The 23,223-nt window shown below is 38.9% G+C and overlaps 1 protein-coding gene across 1 annotated transcript; it reads right to left on the bottom strand.

Moving 5' to 3' along the window:
* Window positions 1–773: 773 nt before the first annotated feature.
* LOC104402162 (GPI ethanolamine phosphate transferase 1-like) lies at window positions 774–10,578 on the bottom strand (the record flags this gene model as incomplete). The annotated part of the gene is made up of 4 exons (XM_010009967.1): window positions 10,326–10,578; window positions 6,969–7,090; window positions 5,589–5,687; window positions 774–880 (listed from the first exon to the last, which is right to left on the bottom strand). Coding segments are annotated over exons 1-4 (555 nt in total), but the record flags the coding sequence as incomplete, so codon positions are not given.
* Window positions 10,579–23,223: the final 12,645 nt, after the last annotated feature.

The following is a 23,223-nucleotide window of genomic DNA, read 5'->3' as shown; positions in this document are numbered from 1 at the left end:
TCTAGTATAAAGCATCCCTGTCCATGGCAGATGATCTTAAGGTCCTTTCCAATCCTAACCATTCTTATATGCCTTGGATAATTAATGCTTACAGTGACGACATCATAGAAACAGTCATGAAACAGCATCACAGAAACAGTCACGAAACAGCACTGACCCAAGTCAGCTGAGCAGAACACCATGTGAACAAGTTACACTGCTCCAGGGCCTGTGCTGCCTCTGCCCTCAAACTAACCCCAACTCCTCTGACAGCCACAGCATAGCATGAACCACAGCAGATAATCAGGAGCCAGCTATGCGCATTAGAACAAGACACACTGTATAATTACAGTGGGAACAAGCCTGACAAAAATTAAGTCAATAATATTGTCCATTACTTCGTCATTATGAACTTACCACTTCTGCTATGCCATAATAATCATTATAAAATCCTTAACTAATAATATTCGAGATTCTAAAGGGCCTGTAGAACTTTAAGATGGGGTTTAGATTAAATGTAAATTTAAGACAAGAAAAGCCAAGAATGTTTTTAAAGGGTACTTTTATTAGTGTTAGGGGTTTTGTTATCATTGAATAACAAATACTTCCTCTAAGCTTCCATTACAATAGTCATGATAATCAACTTGAGCGATTTTTACTTATGACCCCAAGTGACAGGTCTTTCAAAAATTCCTATTTTCTAGTTTAATGATAAAGTTAGCATGTTCTATGAGGAAGTTAATATCCAGCTCTACTTTTTATACACAGGTAGCATAGAAAGCTTCTCTGCTCACCTTAACATGATCAAAAACCCACATGTCTAGCTCGGCTGCATCTTGTGCTCCAAAATCTTCACTTTCTGCTGTGTAACAAAATGTATAAACGTGATCTCCAGTAGCACCTGCAAAAACAATATAGATGGAAGAGGGGACAGAGAAAAGTTTTTTTTCCTTTTCTCATAGTCAAAAAATACATGAATATTAATGCATAGGATTAGAAACCTATCCCGAATTAGAATCCTGAGGGAAGTCAAAGAAGTTTTTCTATTTTAAACTTCCCATAATTTATGAGGTTCTGGGGTCTAGATACCATTTGAATTCATTAGCTTATCAGCATCTCAGAGGCATGAGAAACAATGTTGTCTAGTATGCTCAGAAGAGAAAATAAAGTATGGAAAAGCATTTAAGAGTAGAACAAATCCCAGATAAAGCAAATTAAACAGAATTTAGTTTTGAAACAAGAAATTTCACTGAGAAAGTTCTAACAGAGGAAGCTACACAAGCACCCCCCATATGACAACAGGCTAAGAAAGTTGGGCTGTTCAGCCTGAAGAAGAGAAGCTGCGTGGAGACCTCATAGCAGCCTTCCGGTATCTGAATGGAGCCTAAAAGGATGCCAGAGAGGGACCCTTCATCAGGGAACTGTAGCGATAGGACAAAGAGTAATAGGTTTAATCTTAAACAGGGGAAGTTCAGGCTAGGTATAAGGAAGAAGTTCTTTACAGTGCGGGTGGTGAGGCACTGGAATGGGTTGCCCAAAGAAGTGGTAAATGCTCCACCCCTGGCAGTGTTCAAGGCCAGGCTGGACAGAGCCTTGGGCAACATAGTTTAGTGTGTGGTGTCCCTGCTCATGGCAGGGGGGTTGGAACTAGATGATCTTAAGGTCCTTTACAACCCTAACTATTCTATGGGTTTATGATTAAAAGCCTTTTTTGAACACAAGTATTGGGGGGGGGGGGGAGGAGAGGTGTTAAGAAAATGTACTTAGCTTTGGTTGTTAAACTAAATCATACAAGACAGTATCCTTTCAGTGAGGCCTTTTACACATGAAAACATCATATATCACATATAAGGAAGGTAAACACATCAATTCTAGGAGGCGCCATGGTACCAAAAGCCAAGCGGGCAGCTTCAGAAAGACAATATTCAAAATCTGCATCTTAAAAACATGGATCCAAAATATAAAAGGAAGAACTACTGCACTGTGTTCAGGCATAAAGCACAACACGAGGGCCACTGATGCGAAAACACAGCATCTGGACAAGGCAATTTCATTCTGTACTCACGGTCAAGAGAGCAAAGCAGAGAGGGGTGGGGGTGGGAGTTGAGGGGAGATGAAGACCCAGAAGAAAGTAAACTTCTGAAGTCCTGGAAAGATCAGAATTCCGGCGGGGTTTCATGAAATAATTGCATCAATAGCTGAGCTGTTACAGCTGGGGGATGCTATTTCTACCACGACTACATAAACACCCAGATAGGAAAATGTTCTCCAATCAGTTAATGGCCAGAGAGAATATAACCAATTTCCTGGATGTCAAATATATAATGCAGTTTTGTGAGCTTCCAGGCTTGTGAATGAACTAATATCCCAGTATTAGGGAGCTGTTTAACCAAGATTATGTCAAAACCCACACACGGGATGCAGGTATTTCAGGCCAGGAAGACGAAAAGTGGCACAGATTTTCTGGTGCAGCTCCCCCTTGCCTCCCAGGAGACATTACTACTGCTTATAACCCAGAACACTCACTGCAGTTGCACAGTGTGAAACAAAAAGGAAGAAAATACTCCGAGGCATTAAAAAGTGAATGCAGGATTTCTAATTGGTGAATAAATGAGTTCAAAAAAAGAAATAAGCCTTGGCCATCACTGTCAGGATGACTGATGGTACATGATAGAATGCTGTACTATTTTTCCACACAGACACAGCAAATCTAAGACCATCTGTCTTTGATAGGTGCCACACTACAGAAGACAAATGAAAGCATGCAGTCTGCAGGCCAGGCAAAGCAGCACATCTACTACTTACATATTTCCAACTTCTACCTGAGAAAACGAACAAACAAAACAGACGACAAACAAAAAAAACCAAAAAAACCACCTAACATCCCCCTCCCCCCCCCAAAAAAACAACGCACCACCCAAAAAACACACCAACAAAATGGGGGACTTTCATTAGCAAATTTTGCAGGTACAAACAGAAAGGAAGAAAGACTGAAGGCACAAGGACAGTCAGACACTGAGCCAACAGACCATGGGCACCAGAAAGCTGTCAACCACAGCCAGTGAGGAGTGTGAGAAATTCTGCATTTTCTTGGTGTGCTGTAGGAACAAGGAAGTAGAAGAGGAGACCAAGAGGTGTAGTTGTCCAGAACAACCCTGACAAACGCTTGTGAAGTTTATCCCAATGGTCTTGACAATACCCTTCTTCAAGCTGAACATACTCAAGCTGAACAATGACCCTAGCCATGCTGCTAGTTTCCAAGAAAGGAAGCCTGTGGAACAAATGGCAGTTTGGGTACAAAAGATACCTTCTTTCTATCTGCAATATCTTCTTTCCTGACCAGAAGCAACAGACTCAGCTCCTTTTTCAGAGTGGCATTTGATACTCTGAATTACACTCCTAGACTCATGACAAAACAGTTCAGGACTGGACTGTTCATGTCAAACCCCAAATTCTGGCAAGTCTAGAAGAAAAACTCAAAATTTTAAGGAGCATTCTGGAAATAAAATAGGCATTTTCCAAGTACATTATTTTAAGATCATTTCAAAGTTGTAATCTAAAAATTATCATAGAAAATTAGGTTAAAATCAGCACACTGAATTTCTGTAGCTTAAGTTTAAATACTAGAAACAAACACCTTTTAATCCTGCCTCAGATGTGAGTAAATTGCAGACCGGTTCCAAAGGTACTTCAGACATTTTCTCAGACTAAAACACTAATCACACAGCATTGAGACTTTGATAAATTTAGATTTCATGCATAGCTAATTTATATTTAAAGAGATCTTTATATTTACCTTCTCTATAAAATTCTCAACCATTTCATTACAATATTTATTTTATGACACGAAAAGGACCTGAAGAATATAGACAATGACAGGAAAAAAAGGATTTTTCTCTCCTTCCCAAAATCTAACAAGTGTTAAATACTCTTCGTGCACCATCCAATGAAAGTGATGAAAGAATTAGAAAAATTCTGAACATTCTGGCATGATAAAATACACACACAGAGAGTCCTGTGACCTCACTAATTTGCAACATAGGAAGAGGGAGAGAAATTAAGCTATGCTCCCCTATCTCCTTTTTGACTTTTTTGTAAAAGTTAAAGAACAAACACTTGATTCCATTGACTTCTGTATTATAAAACTTCTCTTTGGAAACTTTGTATTATAAAATCCTTTCTGCATTATAAAACTTCTCCTCTTAGGAAGAAGGAAATTATTATTTTTTTTTACTAATAGAAATTAATCTACCTTTCTGTCATAAGAAACTATGATTCATTGTCCTATATAGCATCTACTTCTTGGATACAGGGCTGCACTAAATCTTTCTCAAGTTTGGAGGATTTCCCTCCCCCTTCAAAAGAAAGCTCCATTGTTGGTGCCACTCAGAACGAGCCAAACAGTATGGTATTACCCTTGCTATCCCTCCAGATAACATTAAAGCTGCTTCCAAGTCCTCTGCTAATCTTCATAATACTCAAACAAAACTAGTAGAAGGACAGGACTCTGGGAAATTACTGAATTTCCCAAATATTTTACCAAGAACGTATCTGAAAAAATGTAAATAATCTGTGCAAGGGCAGTGTATTACCCTTCCCCTTGCCCCTGTCACCATCACAATATTCCCAAATATAAACTCTAATCTGAGGCCATGGGAAATTATCCAGGGGTATTTGTACAGCTTACCATAAACTTATGAAGACCAAGCAAAGAACAGAAAAGAGGTATGTGTGTGGGAAATATCAGGATGAGAGAAGGAAGAGCCTGGAGTTCAGAGAAAGTTCAAGAATCATCATGAGAAATACGATGTGCACTTTTTCTAAACCAGTATTAGATTCCATTACTATCCTGCCTATCACTGTTTTCTGATTTGCCAGTGCCAGTACTTACAACAGAATGGCAGCATATGCCCCTAGCATGTCCCTTTTTCACTTCAGTCTGTTTTATTCTAAGATTTCGTGAAAGGGTGTGTAAGGCCACATTCTTCCAAGAACAAAAGAAATTAAACTTGGAGACTCTTTAAATGCTTGAAGTGTTGCTCAGCAATCTCTGCTTGCACAAAGTCCAATTGTACTAGGCTCACAAGACTTTAACTCGCTGCACAGCATGGAGAAAAGACTTCAGCTTCAGAAATAGTATCAGAGTTCCTACTTGTATGTAGTGCTGCCCTTTACCCATAATCGTTCTGGACTAGAACCTACAATAAGCTACTTTTCCAGCTCAGACACTCAAAATCACAGCTGCAGTTCTATCATCCAACTCCCTGGGCGTAGCAAGCAGAGGAAGAAAAATCCCAGCTGCAAGGTTGCAAAGTAGTGCTTTAAACCTAAACCAAATTAAAAATATTAGGTCCAAACAATTGCTTCCTTTAGTATGCTGATAGAATTCACTTAGACCTGTTTAAATGGATGAGTAATAAATAGCGATATCCTTTTTAAATGCTTGCTTCTTTTTCTCCACCCAATCTTGAATTCACAAATTAGAAATCAGGTATACACAAATATACACATACTAGAAATACTTGATTCACCTTCTTAAGTCAAAAGCTGTGTCTCTATTTTACTACCTGATAACTATGTGTTAGAGATTCACAAAATTTAATCCTTACCTTTTGCAAACATTGGCAAAATATCTGGGCTTCCCCAGCTCCAAGTATATTTACTTTCATTGAAAACAGAGTCAAACTCCACTGGATTCTCCTTCCATCCTGAAAAAAACAACCAACAAACAAATAAACCAAACCTCGATTTAAACAGCATTGTCAGAAGATGTCATTGACTGCTAAGACTGACAGTCCAAGCAAAATGCTTGCAGTTTGGTTGGGGTTTTTTTGTGGTTTGTTGTTTTGTTTGGGTTTTTTTTTTTTTTGGGGGGGGGGGGGGGGATATTGGGTTTTTGGGTGGGGTTTTTTTTTGTTTGTGAGGTTTTTTGGGGTGGTTTTTTTTTTTGTTGGTTTTTTGGGTTTTCTTTTAAGTTTTCCTTGTATTATTCCACAATGAATTCAGTTTGTGAGTCCTGGTTTTACTTCCATTTCAACCTCTATTTGCAATTAGTCCCCCATTCATGAAGAAGTGAGCTGAAAACCTAAGCCAATCTCATTATGCCAGGGATTCAGACAAAACACACAGCTGGTTTACCTTCTAAACAGCTAAAATTCTCCTGAATGCTGAATCCCCTGTTGTCTGAACTCAGTTTTCGGCATTTTAGGCAATAATTTATACACTGCTCTATCATATTTCCAGCAGTCACGTTATAAAATAAAACCAATAAAACCTTCAAGATCTTCCATCTCCACGACAAAGCAGCTAAGAGAAATAAAGATGCTCTTAACGGCAATTCCTGCCAGACCTGCGTTTGTAGCAGATGTCAGGAGGAAGAACATTTTCACTAGGAACACGGACAAGACCAACTAATTCCTCTTACCTCCCCAGTCCAAAACCAACACACAACATTACAGGCATTCAGGCCTGGAAGCCTGGGAGAAGGCATAGGACCACACAAAAGACCAACTCAGTAATGCGAAGGCTTGTTCCACATTATTTACCACCAAGCACACAGTAACAGCTAGCTCTGGACAAAGCACACAGCTGGGGTTTCACCCTGTTTTTCTACTGATTCTCAAACCCAGCCTAGTAATGATTCAGCTAAGACACTGCAGTTCACTACTTGTTTGCAACACCTTCTTAGCCGTCTTCCATTATATCCCATATGATAATTAAAAAACTCTGTTACATGAAGGGGTCACTCCATAAGACACTTCTGCTTTTAGACTCACGGTGCTAAATTTTACCATGTTACAAAGCATTAACTTAGGTAAGCTATTTTCATAGCTATCAATATTAAGAGTAAGAAATCCATCCAAAATCATTCTTTTCCATATAATCTTGGTATACAAAACACTATGCAGGTACTTATCAATAATCACTCGGCACATCAGTGAAATACCTTATTTTGGAGGACAGTGTTCAAAACTTTAGGACCAGCATACCTTTAGCAACTGCACTGACATCTTCATAAAATCCAGCTATAAGTGCAACATGCCCTGGCCTGGATTCCGTTGGGACCCGTGTGTGAGAGATTCCCCAGCTGCCATTATTCTCTATAATACTCCTGGAAACAGGATACAAGGCAGTTAATGCTTATGCCTTCTTGAAGGTACAACGAATTGTAGACAAAAAGAGTGACAGATAGATGTGAGGCAGGAAATGCAAAAAAACCCCCCAACAGACTAAACCAGATTTTCACTACTGCCTGCTGTGCAGCAAAACAAGCAGAACATTAGCCTGCAAGTAGTTCTATATTATAACACCCCGCAGAGAACATTACTATTGTTGCCCATCAGCACTGCAAACAGATGAGTTTAGCCAGTGTTCTAATAGACTTAGAATTAACATAGTATTTTTTTCTGCTGCTTTCTGCTATAGCTTACTCCTCCCCCTCCCCAACAGATTGTTTCTGCCTGGTGTCTCTTTTCTTTGTTCTTTCCATTTAGCTTGAAAGTGCTAGTTCAATCTCCTCATTAAATATGCTCCATTATAATTAGTTCTTGTGACCATGTCTGCCTTTATCTGTGCTGAATATTGGAAGCCAGCATCAAAAGAATTTAAAACACATGTAAATCTCAGGTGCAAATCACTTCAGAAATACTGAGAAAAATTAAGTAAACCTTATATCTTTTGCAATTACACTGAAATGAAGGAGAAAACCTTCACACCACATGTCCAGAAATACACGACTTGTCTACGGATTATGCACATACAAAAGTTATAGCAGATAAAAAGCAAAGAAAACAGAAGACAAAGTCCAAGTATAAGAAAGCCTCAAATTACTCGTCTGTTGAAGATATGAACAGTTGGAGCCTATCACAGAGCAAGGTGTGAGCATTACCATATGCTGTTTTCTTGTCTCCACCTTCTGGGAGAAGAGAAAGATTCACTGCCCACTGTCAGATCAAGGGCAGAAAGAAAGAACACAAAACACAGTAGGACATGCCTTATTTAAATGTTTAGGAAAAAAGCAGCAGAATCTTCTGAACAAATTCAAAGCAGGTTTTAAGAGTCAAATTACTGGGAAATGGTAATTTTGTTGTTCATTATATGTACTGCAAAACTCGCTGTATTTTTATCAGACGTGTTTTAGCCAAAGTAGATTATAAGTTCAGGATTTGTGTAATATCTCTGTTAAAAATAGTTACAACTGTTAATTACAAGATCTGTACACTCAGCTCGAAATAGATTTCTCACTAATGAAGTACGAATTACACCACAATCTAAAATTTCAGGCTCCACTCTAAGCTTGCAGCATTCAGAGTTTGGTTGTTGCTTTTTTGTTTTGACTCATCTTAGACCTCACATTCTCAGGCCTCCTTGAAAGCTCACAGGACAATTCAGAATAGTCCAAATATTACAGTGAAAAATGTCAACGGTGATATAGCACTCTGACATGTTATTCTATGTTTCATCTCCGCTAGGTTTTAAGACAAGTTGTGCTGAAAAAGTACTAATTTGAAAAAAGGATATAAGTATTAAAGTGGTTTCTAATTTATTCTCACTGAAGACTCAGATCAACATGTATTGCACCAGCATCAGGCAAAAATAAAACACAACCCTCCTCATACTTCATTGCTACAACAGGCAGGAAATTGTTTAAATTAGAATTTGATTTATATCGAGTTGGAAAGTAAACATTTACATTTTCTTTTCTGGGGCTGTATCACAGGATCTGAAGTCAACAATAACACATACCAGACAAAAAAATATAACCAGGTATTGTCATTTACCTGTTCAAAATTAATTTAGCTATTTTGAATCATTTCAAATCCTTTGACCTAGAAGAACCATTAAAAAAAAAATAATTTCCTTGACAGTATTAACATTAGCTACCCATAGTAACAATGATAAATATGATATAGTAGTAAGTCTGAAACATGGCAGGCAAGCAAAAAACCAACCAACCATCTTACCCAAAATCACCACTACAGCAATTCAGATCACCCACAGTCTCTCACAGCTATTACAACACTGCTAAAACCAGACTTTTTCAAGAGTATTTGTGAGACAAAAGACTATGTACTTGGCATATAGAAGCCAACAATATGTCTCAAGCCTAATGGACAAGCTAATACATGGTTTAACTTTTTATTTCTAGAAAGGCATGATAATGCTGAATGGCTGAATCTGAAAAACTCAAATCACTTAATGGCAAAAATATCCATTATAACTCTTTCCTAGCCACTACCCTCCAATGCTCCTAGTGATGGGTCCGTTACAGCATTTACACCTTATGGATGGTGAAAAAGACCAATGGTTTTACTGCTAAGAGAAGAAGCTGCTCTGGAGGAAGCATGTAGTCCACTGCTAAAAACAAGGAAAACTCACAGTGATGTGGCAGACATCTGCCAGTGGCAGACAACACTTTACAAAAGCACTAACAACAGAAGAAGCAGATACAAGTAATCCCATATAAGCTGACAAGTGCTGTAGCAAGGGCTCCTCAGATTCCTGTAGCAAGACTGCAAACACTGAAACAGCTTCAGATGATTGATTATTCGAGTTTGCTCTGATATTCAAGCCAGACCAGTGCTGTAACATTAAAGCAGTCTTATTAATACTGCTTACTTCCCCCTCCCCAGTCTAAGAAACTGTTTGTTTTAAAATCGGATCATTATCTTGATATAAGGAAACAGGGAAGGTTGGTGAAAATCAGTTTTAAGCACTCAAGGATATGACTAGCAATACTCTTTTTGGGAGGATTAGCCTTCCTACAATCTTCAACCAAATCATTCCATTAAGCAATCAGACACACACTAGAGAGCACAAGGGAGGCAGCAGGGTCACACATGCAGGAAGGGTGGAACAAATAGGAAGTGGCAGCCTGCTGTTAGATCCATTCAAGCCATCTTTTTTAATCACTTCTTAAAAAGCTTCATCTGTAGCTTAGAAGACAAGCACGTTAATGAACTACTGCTCCTAAAATGAACATCCAGGAAGCAGTTTAAATTAATGACTCTGTTAGGCTTTGCAACTGATACCATGCTGATGTGAATGAAGAAAGTTCATGGTCCTCTCAGTTACCAGCTAGCTGTAGTTTTCAGAGGACAATATTGACTCAGTTTACTCTGTTCATGGTTTAGCAGCATTAGTGACAACAAGGGACACCAACTCAAATTCATGCATTTCTGCAGGGTGTAACTCCACAAAGCTTGTTACTTCAAAGGCAGAGGGAAGGCAGTTCGCAAGCCACGAGCAAAGTTGCCATCATTCCTCTTGTTCCCTTTTCAATATCACATAGAGCTGCCTCCAGAAGCAAAATCTTTTGGATCAGTAGCATTTTCAGGTGGACTTACCGCAGGTAAGGTGCTCGGGATGTACTGTTGCTGTTCAATTCGTACAGCGAATCTGCCCGCAGACCGTCAGCCACAAAGAGTACGAGACGTCTTGCTGGAGGTGGCAGTAGAGTCTGCTGAGGAGTCATACCGTGAACCAGGGGAGAGCTGAAGTAGATGTCAAAAATGGAGACCAAGAACACACAATGCACAAGGATACCAGCAAGTATGAAGACCGATAAACCCATGGCAACAGCAGGCTGGCAAGGCAAAGTTCAACACTGAGAGGGAGTGAGAAAAATAAAGTTAGGCAGATGAGACTTATCAGAATCAGTATTTATTTCACTAATTATGAAACGGGAGTACCACAACCACAGTCATTGCCCAGGACCCATAATCTCTGCTTCCAACAAGCTTTTTCCCCAGAAGTTTTGGTCCAAAGTCATTACATGGCTAATTCAGACTTTTAGATAGTCATTATGTCTCAGCATCTCTGGTGTTTCGTGAAGTATCAGACGGCTTCAAAAGACTATTGAATCAAGCCAGTTTGCCCGACATTCAGCAGTTTTTTGTTACCTGCACCAGTGAGAGAAGACTCGGGCAACACAATGTCTCCATGAACACACTACCCTCTACCGGCTGACTGCATGTCACTGTTGAGGTCTGTCCAGGCAAACGCAAGGCAAAGAGTTAGGGAAAGCCATCCTATAGCAAGTATCCACTCAAAATTGCTTTTCCTATGTTTACTACTAATTCTGGGCTCATTATATTCTGCATAGAAACAGAAAACTTCTTTTAAAGGAAAAAAGATGTTCTGAGTGCAGACCATTATTCCTCTTCTAAAATGTGACAAAAGCACAACAGCTGAAGGATTATATTTCACGGATATATTCCCTATTTGAATGGTTTTTTTCTGCCCTGTCATCCCTTGAAATTAGGTTAGGGACACAAACATACTTAATAAGAGGTACACTGGAAATGTACGTGTCTGCCACATGTATCAAGGTATTCATGTGATGCCTACTGAAAGCAATGCAAATATGTGTACTGACTCAGGTAAGTGTGGGATCTGAGCCTGTATGAGGCATAGTTCTGGCAAAGTTCTATTAGTGCTGTGCAGGCTGCTTAGTTATTTAAATATTAGCTAATTAACAACCTTAACAAAATCACACCTCACTCACCAATTTAGAAACAGATGTTCCTAACAGCCTGGAAGTTTCAGATATTCCATTACATATGTAAATACACACTGCTCTACAAAAGACACTCTTTGTTTCAGAATCTAGTTGGTGCTTCTAAATGACAATATATATGTTTATTTTGTTACTTACAGAATTCCAGCAGCTGGACAGATACAGACAGACACCACTTCTATCAAACAAAGAAAAAGGGCTTCACTACCACATAACTGTAACTCTGATCAAAACTCTGCAAGATTGTTTGAGGTTTGTTAACATAAAAATTTTAAAACGCCAGAAAAACCAAAGGAAAAAAAAAAACCCACACCAAACAACATGTAAAGAAAAAAAGACTTGAAAGTTTATATATATATATTATTACTCATTAATCCAAAGAAAATTCATATCTGTATGCAACTTAACCGTAACTTCCAATCCCACCCATTTGCCCTACTAAAACACAGACACAATTCCAATCCTAATCAGAAACTCTAATATAATAATTCCTCATTTTAGAGATTCAGAGAGAAAATCATGTAACAAGATTGAGATAACCGAATACAACGTTTCAAAGAGACACCCAGTAGTCATGCTTAAGTGATCAAATGAAAATATTTCATTAGTCAGGAGCTTATATGCTTCTACAAGCGAGAAGCATGAAAAGTGAGATCCCAAGAGAGACTGGGCATATTTGTAAATATCAATTTTTTTTAAGTACTAGGTTTCCTGCGTGAATTTAAATATACGAAACCACAGTCAAAGAAAAGCATTAAATTCAACGCCAGACCTCATTTTATTCAAGCAGTTTTCTTTTCCATAGGGCTTTCTCTTTTTATGTAGTTGTGTTTGGTAAGAGAACCCAAACTATTCATGCCTGATGAGACTAAAAGCTCTACTAAATGAAGCAGTTACCTCAATCAGATACTTGATGTTGTATACTCCCAGTGCTGCAATTCTATTACTTAACATACTCTAAATTCTTCTAATTAAAGTATTAGTAACCTAATCTGTTTTCAGCACTAGCTATTTCTCTTTGCTTTAACTCTTCCCAAGTCTCAGCTCTTGCTTGCAGCAAAAAAAGTGCAAACAACACAATTCAAATTTAATGCTGTCTTAGACTATAGCGATCTACAGAATTAATAAAAAAAAACAAAACAAAACAAAAACCCAAACAAAAAACCCCCAAACTTTAAAAAGAATTAAAAAATACCCCAACAAAACAATAGGCTGAAATGGCCCCTTCACATATGAAAAAACAGTTTGCATTTTGAGAAAGAGCTTGTCTAAATGATCCATTGCTGTGCAAAAACAGGTCTTGGCTCATACTGGTTCATTTCTTGGCTGAATTGCTACCAAATGATACTTGACACAGTTCTCTAAAATAAAACAAACAAACAAACAAACAATAAAAAGACAGCAAGATAGGAAGTCAGAAATAAAAAAGCATCAGAGATACCACTCAGAAGTCTCCTTCAGTATACACCTACATCGGTAAGAAAAAGGAAAGTGCTTTATCTCTTGTTCTAGGAGAAGAGAGGCACCCTAGAAACAATCTAAATTAAGACCAACAGAGTTGACAAGGCCAGGCCACCAGCATTTCACTATTAACATTTAAATGTAAACTTTTGGATTTCATTGTGTCAGAATATATGCCCTGCAAATTGAAGGACAACCCTCTTCCCTAATCAGGAATACTAAAGTCACATTTGCAGGTATTTAAGCTTCTTAAACCTAGGATGGGCTACCACCTTTCATTCTGCTGTGGAACAAGATAATTTCATCCATGCATTTCTAGCTACTTGATATGAAGAGTTATTAGTTCAACGGATGTCAAGGCAACAGAGAAAAATACCTCTTCTTGGAACAACCAGCCATACTCTGGAAAGCTACCATTAAAAGCTGATTTACCATGAATCACTGAACCATGAAAGGTAAACCATCAAGATAAAAAGCAAAGGTAAAAGACAGAGGTACCTCTGGATCTACAGCAAAGGCTGATTAATGCCACATATTTGTGACACCATTACATCATTAATGTTTGTACTATGTAATTGCAGCTACAAGTGTTTGTGGCATGAAAAAATGAGTATGTCTCACTTCAAGTATAAATTAGATACTTGTGGTCATCTCCCCTCCATTGCACTCTTGCATGAGAGGCCATCAATATGGAGAGGAGAAGTCAAATATTTATCTTGAAAATATCCTTTTCCTTGCAAGATCTGGACATAATCTTCATGAGTCAGAAAAAGGAGATTTAGGGAAAATGAGATTTGAGGAAAAATCTCAGTATAGATCTCTTGGGACACCTAAGGTTTTTTCTGCTTATGATAAACTCTAGCATTACACCTTCCCCTCCCCAGCCCCGCATTTCCAAGAAGGGTGGAATCATCAGTTGATCTGTGTTCTCAGAGATGCAATGCAAGATCTCAGACTGCAAGCCCAAGGAAGGATGCTGCTTAACAGTCAACACAACCTCCATACAACCAGTGCAGGAACAGCTGGAACTAGTTGATGGCACCTCTAAATTTGAAAATGCACAGATCTTCACCCATCTGAGCCCTCTGCCATACAAAGATCTCTTCCCCTTCTCTTTTCTTCACCCTTTGTGCTTTTGCATCACCATCTGACAGGGTCATTAAAAACCAAGTCTCAACCTGCAGTTCTAGTGTGGGAACCACAGGCGTATCAGCATTAGGAGGAGCTGCAAATTTAAGCATTAGCATCAAACTCCTCTGGGCCCAGCTGCCTTCTGGCATACTTTTCTGGCTGGGAAAAAGAGAGAGCAGCTAACCCAACCAAAACCAGGACACTCAGTAAAATCTGAGTGCTCAGATCTACAGTGGCGGCTTTCATGCCTTCTAGGCACTGTGCACTGTGTATGCACTTGCCTAGCAGGAAACATGCTTACCTACATACTATTTCTCTGTATCTCACATGAGATACAGCAATGACATACAGTTTCAATGGGATATCACACAAAGGAAGAGTCCTTTAGTTTTCTCTCCCTTCCATTACAGAGGTCATCATGAGCAAACTTCTCTGTTGAGCCTAGTGCTTGATGGTTCAAGGCAGAAACCTTGCAAAGCATGCTAAAACAAAGAAATAACATGGAAAAAAGTGGATTAAGCACTAGCTCATAAGAAAAAGCAAAAGCCATAGCCTGTCAAGAGAAGAAAAATAGAAATGCATTAAACACACACACTTTGGGGGATAAGGAGCCAGGTTTAAGTATTTTTACTAGTGCAATAATGTCTCTGCCTTCAGGTGCCTGGCCATCCAAAAAGTGGGTAAACAAACCGTCACTTGAAAATGTATCTTACATCTTTCTGTGAAGGAAACTTAAGCCAAGGATATCTCAACATTTCTGTATCCTCTGATACTTTCCCAGACAATCCCTTCGCAAGTGACTTAGCGCACTGTATCCCACAGTCCTTATTTTCAAAGCAAAATGCAAGCTTTGCCCAAATCCTGACTGCATTATTCTACTTAATTCTGTTAAGCCACTGCCTGTCACACCAAGAGGAGAGAAGGAAGCATCTAATCTTCTAGATAATAGAAGAGCATGTTGCAACCTATTCGCCACATGCCATTTCTTACTGTTCATCCAAACATATTGCTTGTTACAATGCGGTTCAGACAGCCAATTCACTTACTCTATAGACTCAGCCCAACTACCAAACTGTGTATCAGACTCAGATTTATTCTTTTCTTTCTATACATTTTTGCTGCTGTTCTAACCTCCTAAACTAAACACAGCGCAAATAATGATACTGTCCAACCTCCAGTATGTCAGAATGTAAACTATGCCAATAAGGTATTTTTTGTTCAAACAATTTGGAGTGAACAACACAAAGCTGGTGAGGATTCTTCAAGATCCTTTTCAGATCCTTAACAGGACAGTATTAAAGACCCACCAAGCTACTCACTGCATGTTAAATGTGAGTTGTCCATATGAATAGAGCAAGTAGAAAATCGGCACTGACCTGGCTACGCTGGGGGCTTCAGCAGACTGCAGAGCTTCTCACTTTTTTGGATGTAGTACATAAACAGACAATAGAGTGAGCAGATAGAAAAGAGCAATCCTTTGGAGAGACAAGAAGCAGACATTTTTCTTAAACTCTACGAGATTAAAGAAAGAAAAGCAGCAAGTATCTCCTGACCACAATTAGTTATTTTTCCAGGAAAGTGATGTACACAGATTAGAGAAGGGGATTTTGGTTGGGTTTTTTGTTTGGTTGGGTTTCTTTTCTTTTTGTGGCGCTGGTGTTTTGGTTTTTGGTGGTGGTGGTGTGCTTTTGTAGGTTAATTTTCTTGCTTGTTTGGTTTGGGGTTTTGGTTCGGTTTGCTGTTGTTTGTTTGTTTGTTTGTTTTCCCCAGAATCCTCAGAAAGTTCTGCTCCCTGCGGGTGGCAGATGGCATGAAGAGACTCTCTCTTTCTTTGTACTCACACCTATCAAAACAATACCAAAAAATCCTGATATTAGCTGTGAGTGCCTCACCACCCGTCATGTCAGTGCAAGGACTAAAAAACCCAGACTGTGACAGTAGCAGGGGAACAAGACATCAGCAGTGAATCACCTAAGCCCAAACATCAGAGGCAAGAAGCAGGCAGTTTATTCCACATGAGCTTTTCCCTCTTTTCAAGTTGATCCCTAACTTGCTGACAAGACCTTTTTTTTTTTCCTCTTCCTTTTTTTTGTTCATGCTACAGAAGCTACATCCATAGCCCCAAGCTGGATCAGGTTCCTCAGTGCGTAACAGGAAAGCTGACATAATTAAGTGCAGATCTCATTTTCCCAAAGTAATCTACATCTAAGCTATGTTCCCTCTGAAGTTATAATGTCTCAGCATTATTTATAAGGCAAAGAAAACTATACTTGTAGTGCAACACAATATAGTTCTTCATGAGAAATGTAACATTTCCCTTTTATATTTCTCTTTCTTCAAATATGCAATAAAACATACACAAAATACTACATGGAATACGCCACATTGGCAGGAATATTTTTTTAAGGATAATAAAATGCCAAGAAAGGGAGCTCAAAATACGTTTGTCATTTCTTTTAGAGGGACCATGCCCCACTAATACTGTCAAGTCTGTTAATTAAGATGAATAAAAACCATCAGAAACGCATTTTCAATAAGCATCAATAGACTTAGCAAGTATCTTCTACAGAAATAGACACGAATGTTTGCAATGTTTCTGGACAACTGATACATTTTTCAACTAAACAGTGTTGTGTATTCTGTAATTTAAACTGTCAAAGTGGTGACTGTGCAATTTGTCCATACATAAAAAAATTATGCTTTTGCTTAGGGTAGGAGAGCAAAGTCAAAGTTGTGTGGTCTGACAGTATTTTGTATGCTATGGCAGTTACACAGCATCTAAGATGCCGCAGCAGTCCCTACCCTATTCTTTTACTGAGATTTTAAAGGAGTTATATTAGTCAAGAAATACAATCAAGTCATTCCTGTTTCAGCACATACACCTATTGACTGCACAAATTTATACAATAGACTTACCAGACAGTCTCAGAGTAACTCTCTCATATCTTTACACAGTACCTAAACATAGGAAACACCAAATCCTCATTTTGACTTCATTGTATAACCATACTATGAAGAAAAGTGGGATTACAATGAAGTCCCTTTTCCTCCTTTCCAAAACTTCATTTTCTTTCTCTATTGAGGCATAACATGCTCTGCCAGACAACAAAATTGCAACTACAGTACTTTCACTTGCTCTGGCACTGAAGTGGCTTTTGTAATTCAAACCATCTGTTTAAAATTATTTTATGTTCAACATCTTCACTGAGCATTTTAGGGATTATAATAACAAATGACATCTGTTTTAAATTTTAAATGTGGTTCAGAAAAGCACATCCAAACCTGAGGCAAAAACCTCAAAGAATATTTTTCTTTTTAACATTACTTGATAATCAAAATTACTCTGCCTGCCTTGCCAAAATCTTTCAAGGAGAAATTTGACTATGGCCTGCAAGGCGCCAATAAAACATCAAGTGTTCTAATACTTGAATGTACTGCAAATCACTTACCCCAATGTCAACCTACACAATTTTCTCTGAATTATTCTGTAAACATGGAAAATCGTATCCACAACTCTCCCAGGCACAAAAACATACTTAAAACTGATACTGACAACAGGACAGCATTGATAAAGTGTACATGGGTACTTCTGTAAGAAATGATGACTGCTTTGAGGCATGAAAGAGAAAAAAGAGCATCACCCTTCGGTACCACTTGTTTGCCAAGTGGAGAAAAAAAACCCAAAGAGTAGAAATTCAGCATTACATCTGCTCAGTATGCAGGCAGCTACAAATTCAGAACTCAGAAAAAGCAAAACCCAACAACAATAAACCCTCAGCGATTTTGCTGCAAAACATCTATTTCACTGGACAGCAGCATTTGATGGAAGCGGTATGGTGAAGAGGTGGAGGGCTGTATCTATTTTCAGGAGGTATTTGCAAATCTTCTTGGGTATTTTTTGTCTTCTGAGTCATTCAGCAATACTCTTATCAGCAAGTCTTCTTCAAGCACCACTGTTTTACAGCTTAACATCATATTTTCTACTTAAGATGGACTGTTTAATTGTTTTTGTGCTGCCAAGAGTGTCTTGCATTACTAAGATTTCTCTATTATTGCAAAAAATGAGGATTTTTATCACTGTTTTTTCTTAGAGATGTTGTAGACAGAATTTTCATGTTACAAGCTTTGTGATATACTTTTGGTGAAAGAAGGTCAGCCTGAGAATGTCTAACAGAACCCAGCCCGCCAACCACCACAGCTGTTAGGGTCAAGGGACAAGTGGCACTTGAGAGAAATACAAGCACAGGAAGACAGCTTGCTACGGCAGCCTTGCTGTCTCACTGCAGCTCTCCCTGACAAACCAAGGTTGAAGGAAAGCCTCCTGAGATATTTTTAAAGGGATTTCCAAAATTAAGAACAAAAGCAATAAAGTACGCGCACCAATACAAGCAGTACAGTTCTTCCCCTTAGCAATAAAACGGACAAAGATCAAACTCTTTAAAAGTCATACAACAAATATTAGCGTAAAGCACACAGGGAAAATACTGGAAAAAAAACAATTTTTAGGTGCACTGAGTTTTGCAAAAGCAGCTTGCAAATGTACTCTGTATACACACAGAGAACAAAACTCCCTTTGACAATAAAACAAACAGTGCTTAAAGTATGTTCCATAGAAGCTAGCATGACTAAGGAAGATTTTAAACAGCTGAGAGAAGTTGTTTGTCTTTAAGTCATATTTTTTATTGATATCAACTATTACAAATTAACAAGAATTATGTCAAATAGTAACAAGCTACATCTGTTGAATCACAAGCCTATGAATGCCAATTTGCCAAGAGCTTCAGTTTGAAGAAAAAAAAAGGACAGCGAGACAACCTTCTAAGCATATATTAGTATTTTCAACGTACTACTTAATTATCCTATCCAGTTGAATATAATGTATGACTGAACACTATTCAACTAGCTAGCATTAATTGGTTTTTATATCGTTCCCTACCAAACTTCAGTTTATAGCAAAGCTGACAGAGATGGATGCAAGTTAAGTTTCCCACTGAGAACAGAGACTCATTTAAAGCCTGAGGTGAACATCCATGAGGAAGGCAATCCAAGACAGAGACACACTGTACAACACAATTCATTGATAAGCACAGCTCGGAACATCCACCTGTGAGCACAGCAGGGAGCAACGGCCAGTGGCCACCCGGGACAAGGACACACAGCCCCCACCCGCAGCAGGAAGGCGCTCTATGGAGCCTGCACCCCTCCTAGCCCTTACAAAGCTAGTGGTGCTCACGGGTACAAGCCAGTGCTCGGCACCAGGACAGACCGAGTCCCTGGGAAATCCTACCCTGAAAACAACACAGTCAGGAAGCACTGCTTCATCATAAAGAAATAAGCACAAGGAGGGGAAAAAGCCTTCGATTCCTTCAATCACCATATGAAACAAACTATCCCATAAAAATTGCAATAGCCAAGTTGTAAAGTGCAGAAAAAGATAAAGAGGCTGGTTTATATCACCTTCAAGAAAGTACTCAAATTCTCAAGCAGTAATGTAAGTGTATACAGAATCTGTCCAAGGATACTTGGAGGTGTAGGAAGAAATCTATATGCAAAGGAGTTATCTCCTCTTTAACTCTTCCACTAACAGCCATAGTTACAAGCTGTTCACAAGAAAAGCATATTCCTAAGCATGCACAAGACCATGCTCAAAACCATCCATTACCCACCCAAACTATCAGTTACGGCAGCCTGAAATACTTAATTCACTCTAGAACAAAGTTCTTTTTGCTCCTCAGCAATTTCTACTACCATAGTAAGCAACATTCATTATCATTCATAATATATCAACTTGTAAACACCCTCTGTTGAAACCCTGTGACCTTATATTTGTTTTTAAGACAAAGCTAGACCACTTTCCATTTCTGGAAGACATCTATATTTTTTGGCTGCTGACCTTTTCAATGTCAAGCGTTAATTGTCTAGGCCTCCACAAAGCTTCAGTAAAAGACACCTTAACAAATTCGGGCAAAACAGCTTTTCATTTGAATTTTAGTAGCTTTAGACCTCAGAACTCAAGAATGACTTTACAATTATGGTTTTCATACTTCAGCACACTGTTTCCCTTCCCCATCCATATGGTCTTTCGCTATGGTGAGGCATGCTATCTTAGACAGAACTAACTTCTAAAATCACTTTCTGTGCAGCCAACATTTCCAGACAATACTCACCATCTTCCGGACTAGGGTAAGCAAAGCCCAAGGAATTCAAGTGTTTGTGGTGTCTTAAAAGGACCTGTCTTTTGTTCCAAAACTATGTCTCCTCACTCAACTGTAACAGCTTAAACCACAACACCCATCTATTCATTCTCATAAAAACATAATACATCATGAAGCTTGAACAAGTTCTCTAAAACACTCCTTAGGCTCGTGTGTTTGCTTACTGTATTTTTGATGGTAGGCTTCCAAATATCCACTGTTTACAGTAATGCTTCAAAACAACAGCTTTAGAGATAGAAAAACAAAGCCAAACTTTGATTCAAAGGGATTTAGGGGGTTTGTTTCAATTCAGGTCCTTATCAGACTTGATGGGACATAACATTTCTGGTGAAGTTGACAATATTTCCAAGAGCCCCATCATACTGCTGTCCTACTTTGACTTCAAACCCCAATTTAACAAGCACTTTCTAAAGTCAGTTTCTCTGAGTAAAGCTACAACTGTACTTGACAGACAAGCAACTATTAATCTGTGATATAAGCTACTCTCCTTAAAAAAACATACCCTTAAAACTGGAAGGGACAGATAGAGTTTCAGAGAAATGGCAGAGGTCTTTAAGCACAAACTACCAACATAATGAGCCTCGATATTTGCACTATTTGGTTCCTGCAGAATACAAAAATATTTTTGAGGTTAAAGAGTTGATAAAGCACCAAAATCCTTTTTTTTTAGGTATTAAAATAAACATTAAAATTGTAATTTCTGAAAAATTTCTTTCAAAAGGGGGTAAAAGTCTTAAATAAACACATATAGACTAATATTCAAGTAGTTAAGTTTTAGAAGATGATATAAGTAAGAGCTGGCAGAACTCACAGACCTGCACTATTTAAAGTAGAAATCAGATTTGTCTCTGATTATCCTCATTCTGTTCCTTGTGTCTTGACTGGGACTCCAGTCAGATGAAAAAAGCCTACCCTACTTCATTGTAGAACTCGCTAGAAGACATTAATTTATACATTTCAAGTACTCAGCACAGAAAATCCCAGTATGGACCTAATGGAATTACTTTAAAAATGAAATTAACATTGTTTGTAGCAGCTGAAATAGAAAACCCCTTATAGCTTGACTTAAACTGTGCAGTCACTGTGAGAGCAGTTGATGCTGCACCAGAGTATCACAGGAAGCAAGCACCCTTTACACACACCACCGCCCCAAACAGCATAGAGGGAACCCAAAACTGCTCATATGTTTAAGATCATAAAACCTCAAAGCATTAGGTCAAGATTTAGCACCCCTACCAAAATCAACACAGTAAAGGCAAAGACTGAAATGTCTCTACTTATTTTCCATCTCAAGTGCTGTAAGTTTTACATTATTTTAGGGGAGGGAAGGGGAAAAAAGTTGGCCCTTACTGCAGCAGCACACGGGAATCGGCAGAAAGGAGTCTCCTGAACGAAAGGTAGAATGTAGTGTTCGAATTTTATTTAACTCCCAAGCACATGCATACACGGCCAATCGCCACTAGATGCTGCTACAGGATATCATTAAGTTTTCCCTCCATTTCAAGGAGGAGGCACACGACCAGCGTATCAACTATTACCAAGTTCATAATTGACATGCTTTAAGTCTGCAGAAAGGAAAGGAAAAATGGTAAGATTTCTTTAAGGGTTCCTCGTTCTAACGGAGCACCAACATTGAAATGTTTTTCTTCTTATTTTTCTTGTGGTCTGAGTCAAATTTTAAAGCATTTTCAATACACCACCATTTTACTCCATGCTACAACCAGTTCACACTCCACTTCTTGCTCTCTTTTTGTATAGTATCGACAATGTAAAACAGTGATGTAGCAAAAAAATTTAAAGTTTATTACAGGACAGTGGAAAATTGATTACACTGATTACAAAAATTCATGCAAATTAAAAACACAAGGGAAATGCCAGTCATAGAACCCCATCTAGACCATTAAAATACGTGGGCATTGAAGGTCTGCTACACTAGTATTGTTTCTATTATGCTTAATTCATAAAATCATAGAATCAGAATGGTTTGGGTTGGAAAAGACCTTAAGATCATCTAGTTCCAACCCCCCTGCCATGAGCAGGGATGTTTCACCATAGACCATGTCGCCCAAGGCTCTGTCCAACCTGGCCTTGAACACTGCCAGGGATGGAGCATTCACAACTTCCTTGTGCAACCCATTCCAGTGCCTCACCACCCTCACTGTTAAGAACTTCTTCCTTATATCTAAACTTCCCCTGTTTAAGTTTGAAGCCATTTTCCCTTGTTCTATTGCTACAGTCCCTGATGAAGAGTCCCTCCCCAGCATCCTTATAGGCCCCCTTCAGATACTGGAAGGCTGCTATGAGGTCTCCACGCAGCTTCTCTTCTCCAGGCTATCTTTAGCAGAGAAGTCGCATGACAGTCGCAACAGTTTGCAGTCACACTACTGAACACTGCTTCTAGATCTAGAAATACTAGTAAAGGCCAGTAAACTTTAAAGGTTGTACATATAATCTTGACTCAACAGTTTTAAATTATTTGCAAACCAGCCAGTTCCAAACAGGAAACATCTCAGCATCACCACAAATTCTTGCCACTGTTATCACGATTTTGACCCTAACTTTGCTTTCAGTAAAGCAAGTAATTCCTAGTGTATCAGCTTTACACAAATACAACTCTAGCAAGCATAGTGGGAACAGAACATGATTGTCAAAGCCAGAACAGACACCAGAGCTTACCCTGTTCTGTACCGTTTCTAGTGAGCTCAACCTCCACTCAAGAGCAAACACCAGCTGTTGCTGCACTCTGGCTAAGAGTTTCTTACCACGTTACACCTTCATATCATCTTTTTAAGAGCTACAGCGTCACACTCCCAGACAAGCCACCTATCACCAGACGTGCTTACGCTGCCCCTCGCCCCGATTTCAGGCCTGTCACGCACACCTGCTGAAGGCGACAGCTCACGACCACTGGGAGCCCTA

The sequence above is a fragment of the Nestor notabilis genome, unplaced genomic scaffold, assembly GCF_000696875.1.
Source record: "Nestor notabilis isolate BGI_N333 unplaced genomic scaffold, ASM69687v1 scaffold15872, whole genome shotgun sequence".
Lineage (NCBI taxonomy): Eukaryota > Metazoa > Chordata > Aves > Psittaciformes > Psittacidae > Nestor > Nestor notabilis.
The sequence above is the reverse complement of the archived record's forward strand: the minus strand, read 5'-3'. Positions and strand labels throughout refer to the sequence as shown.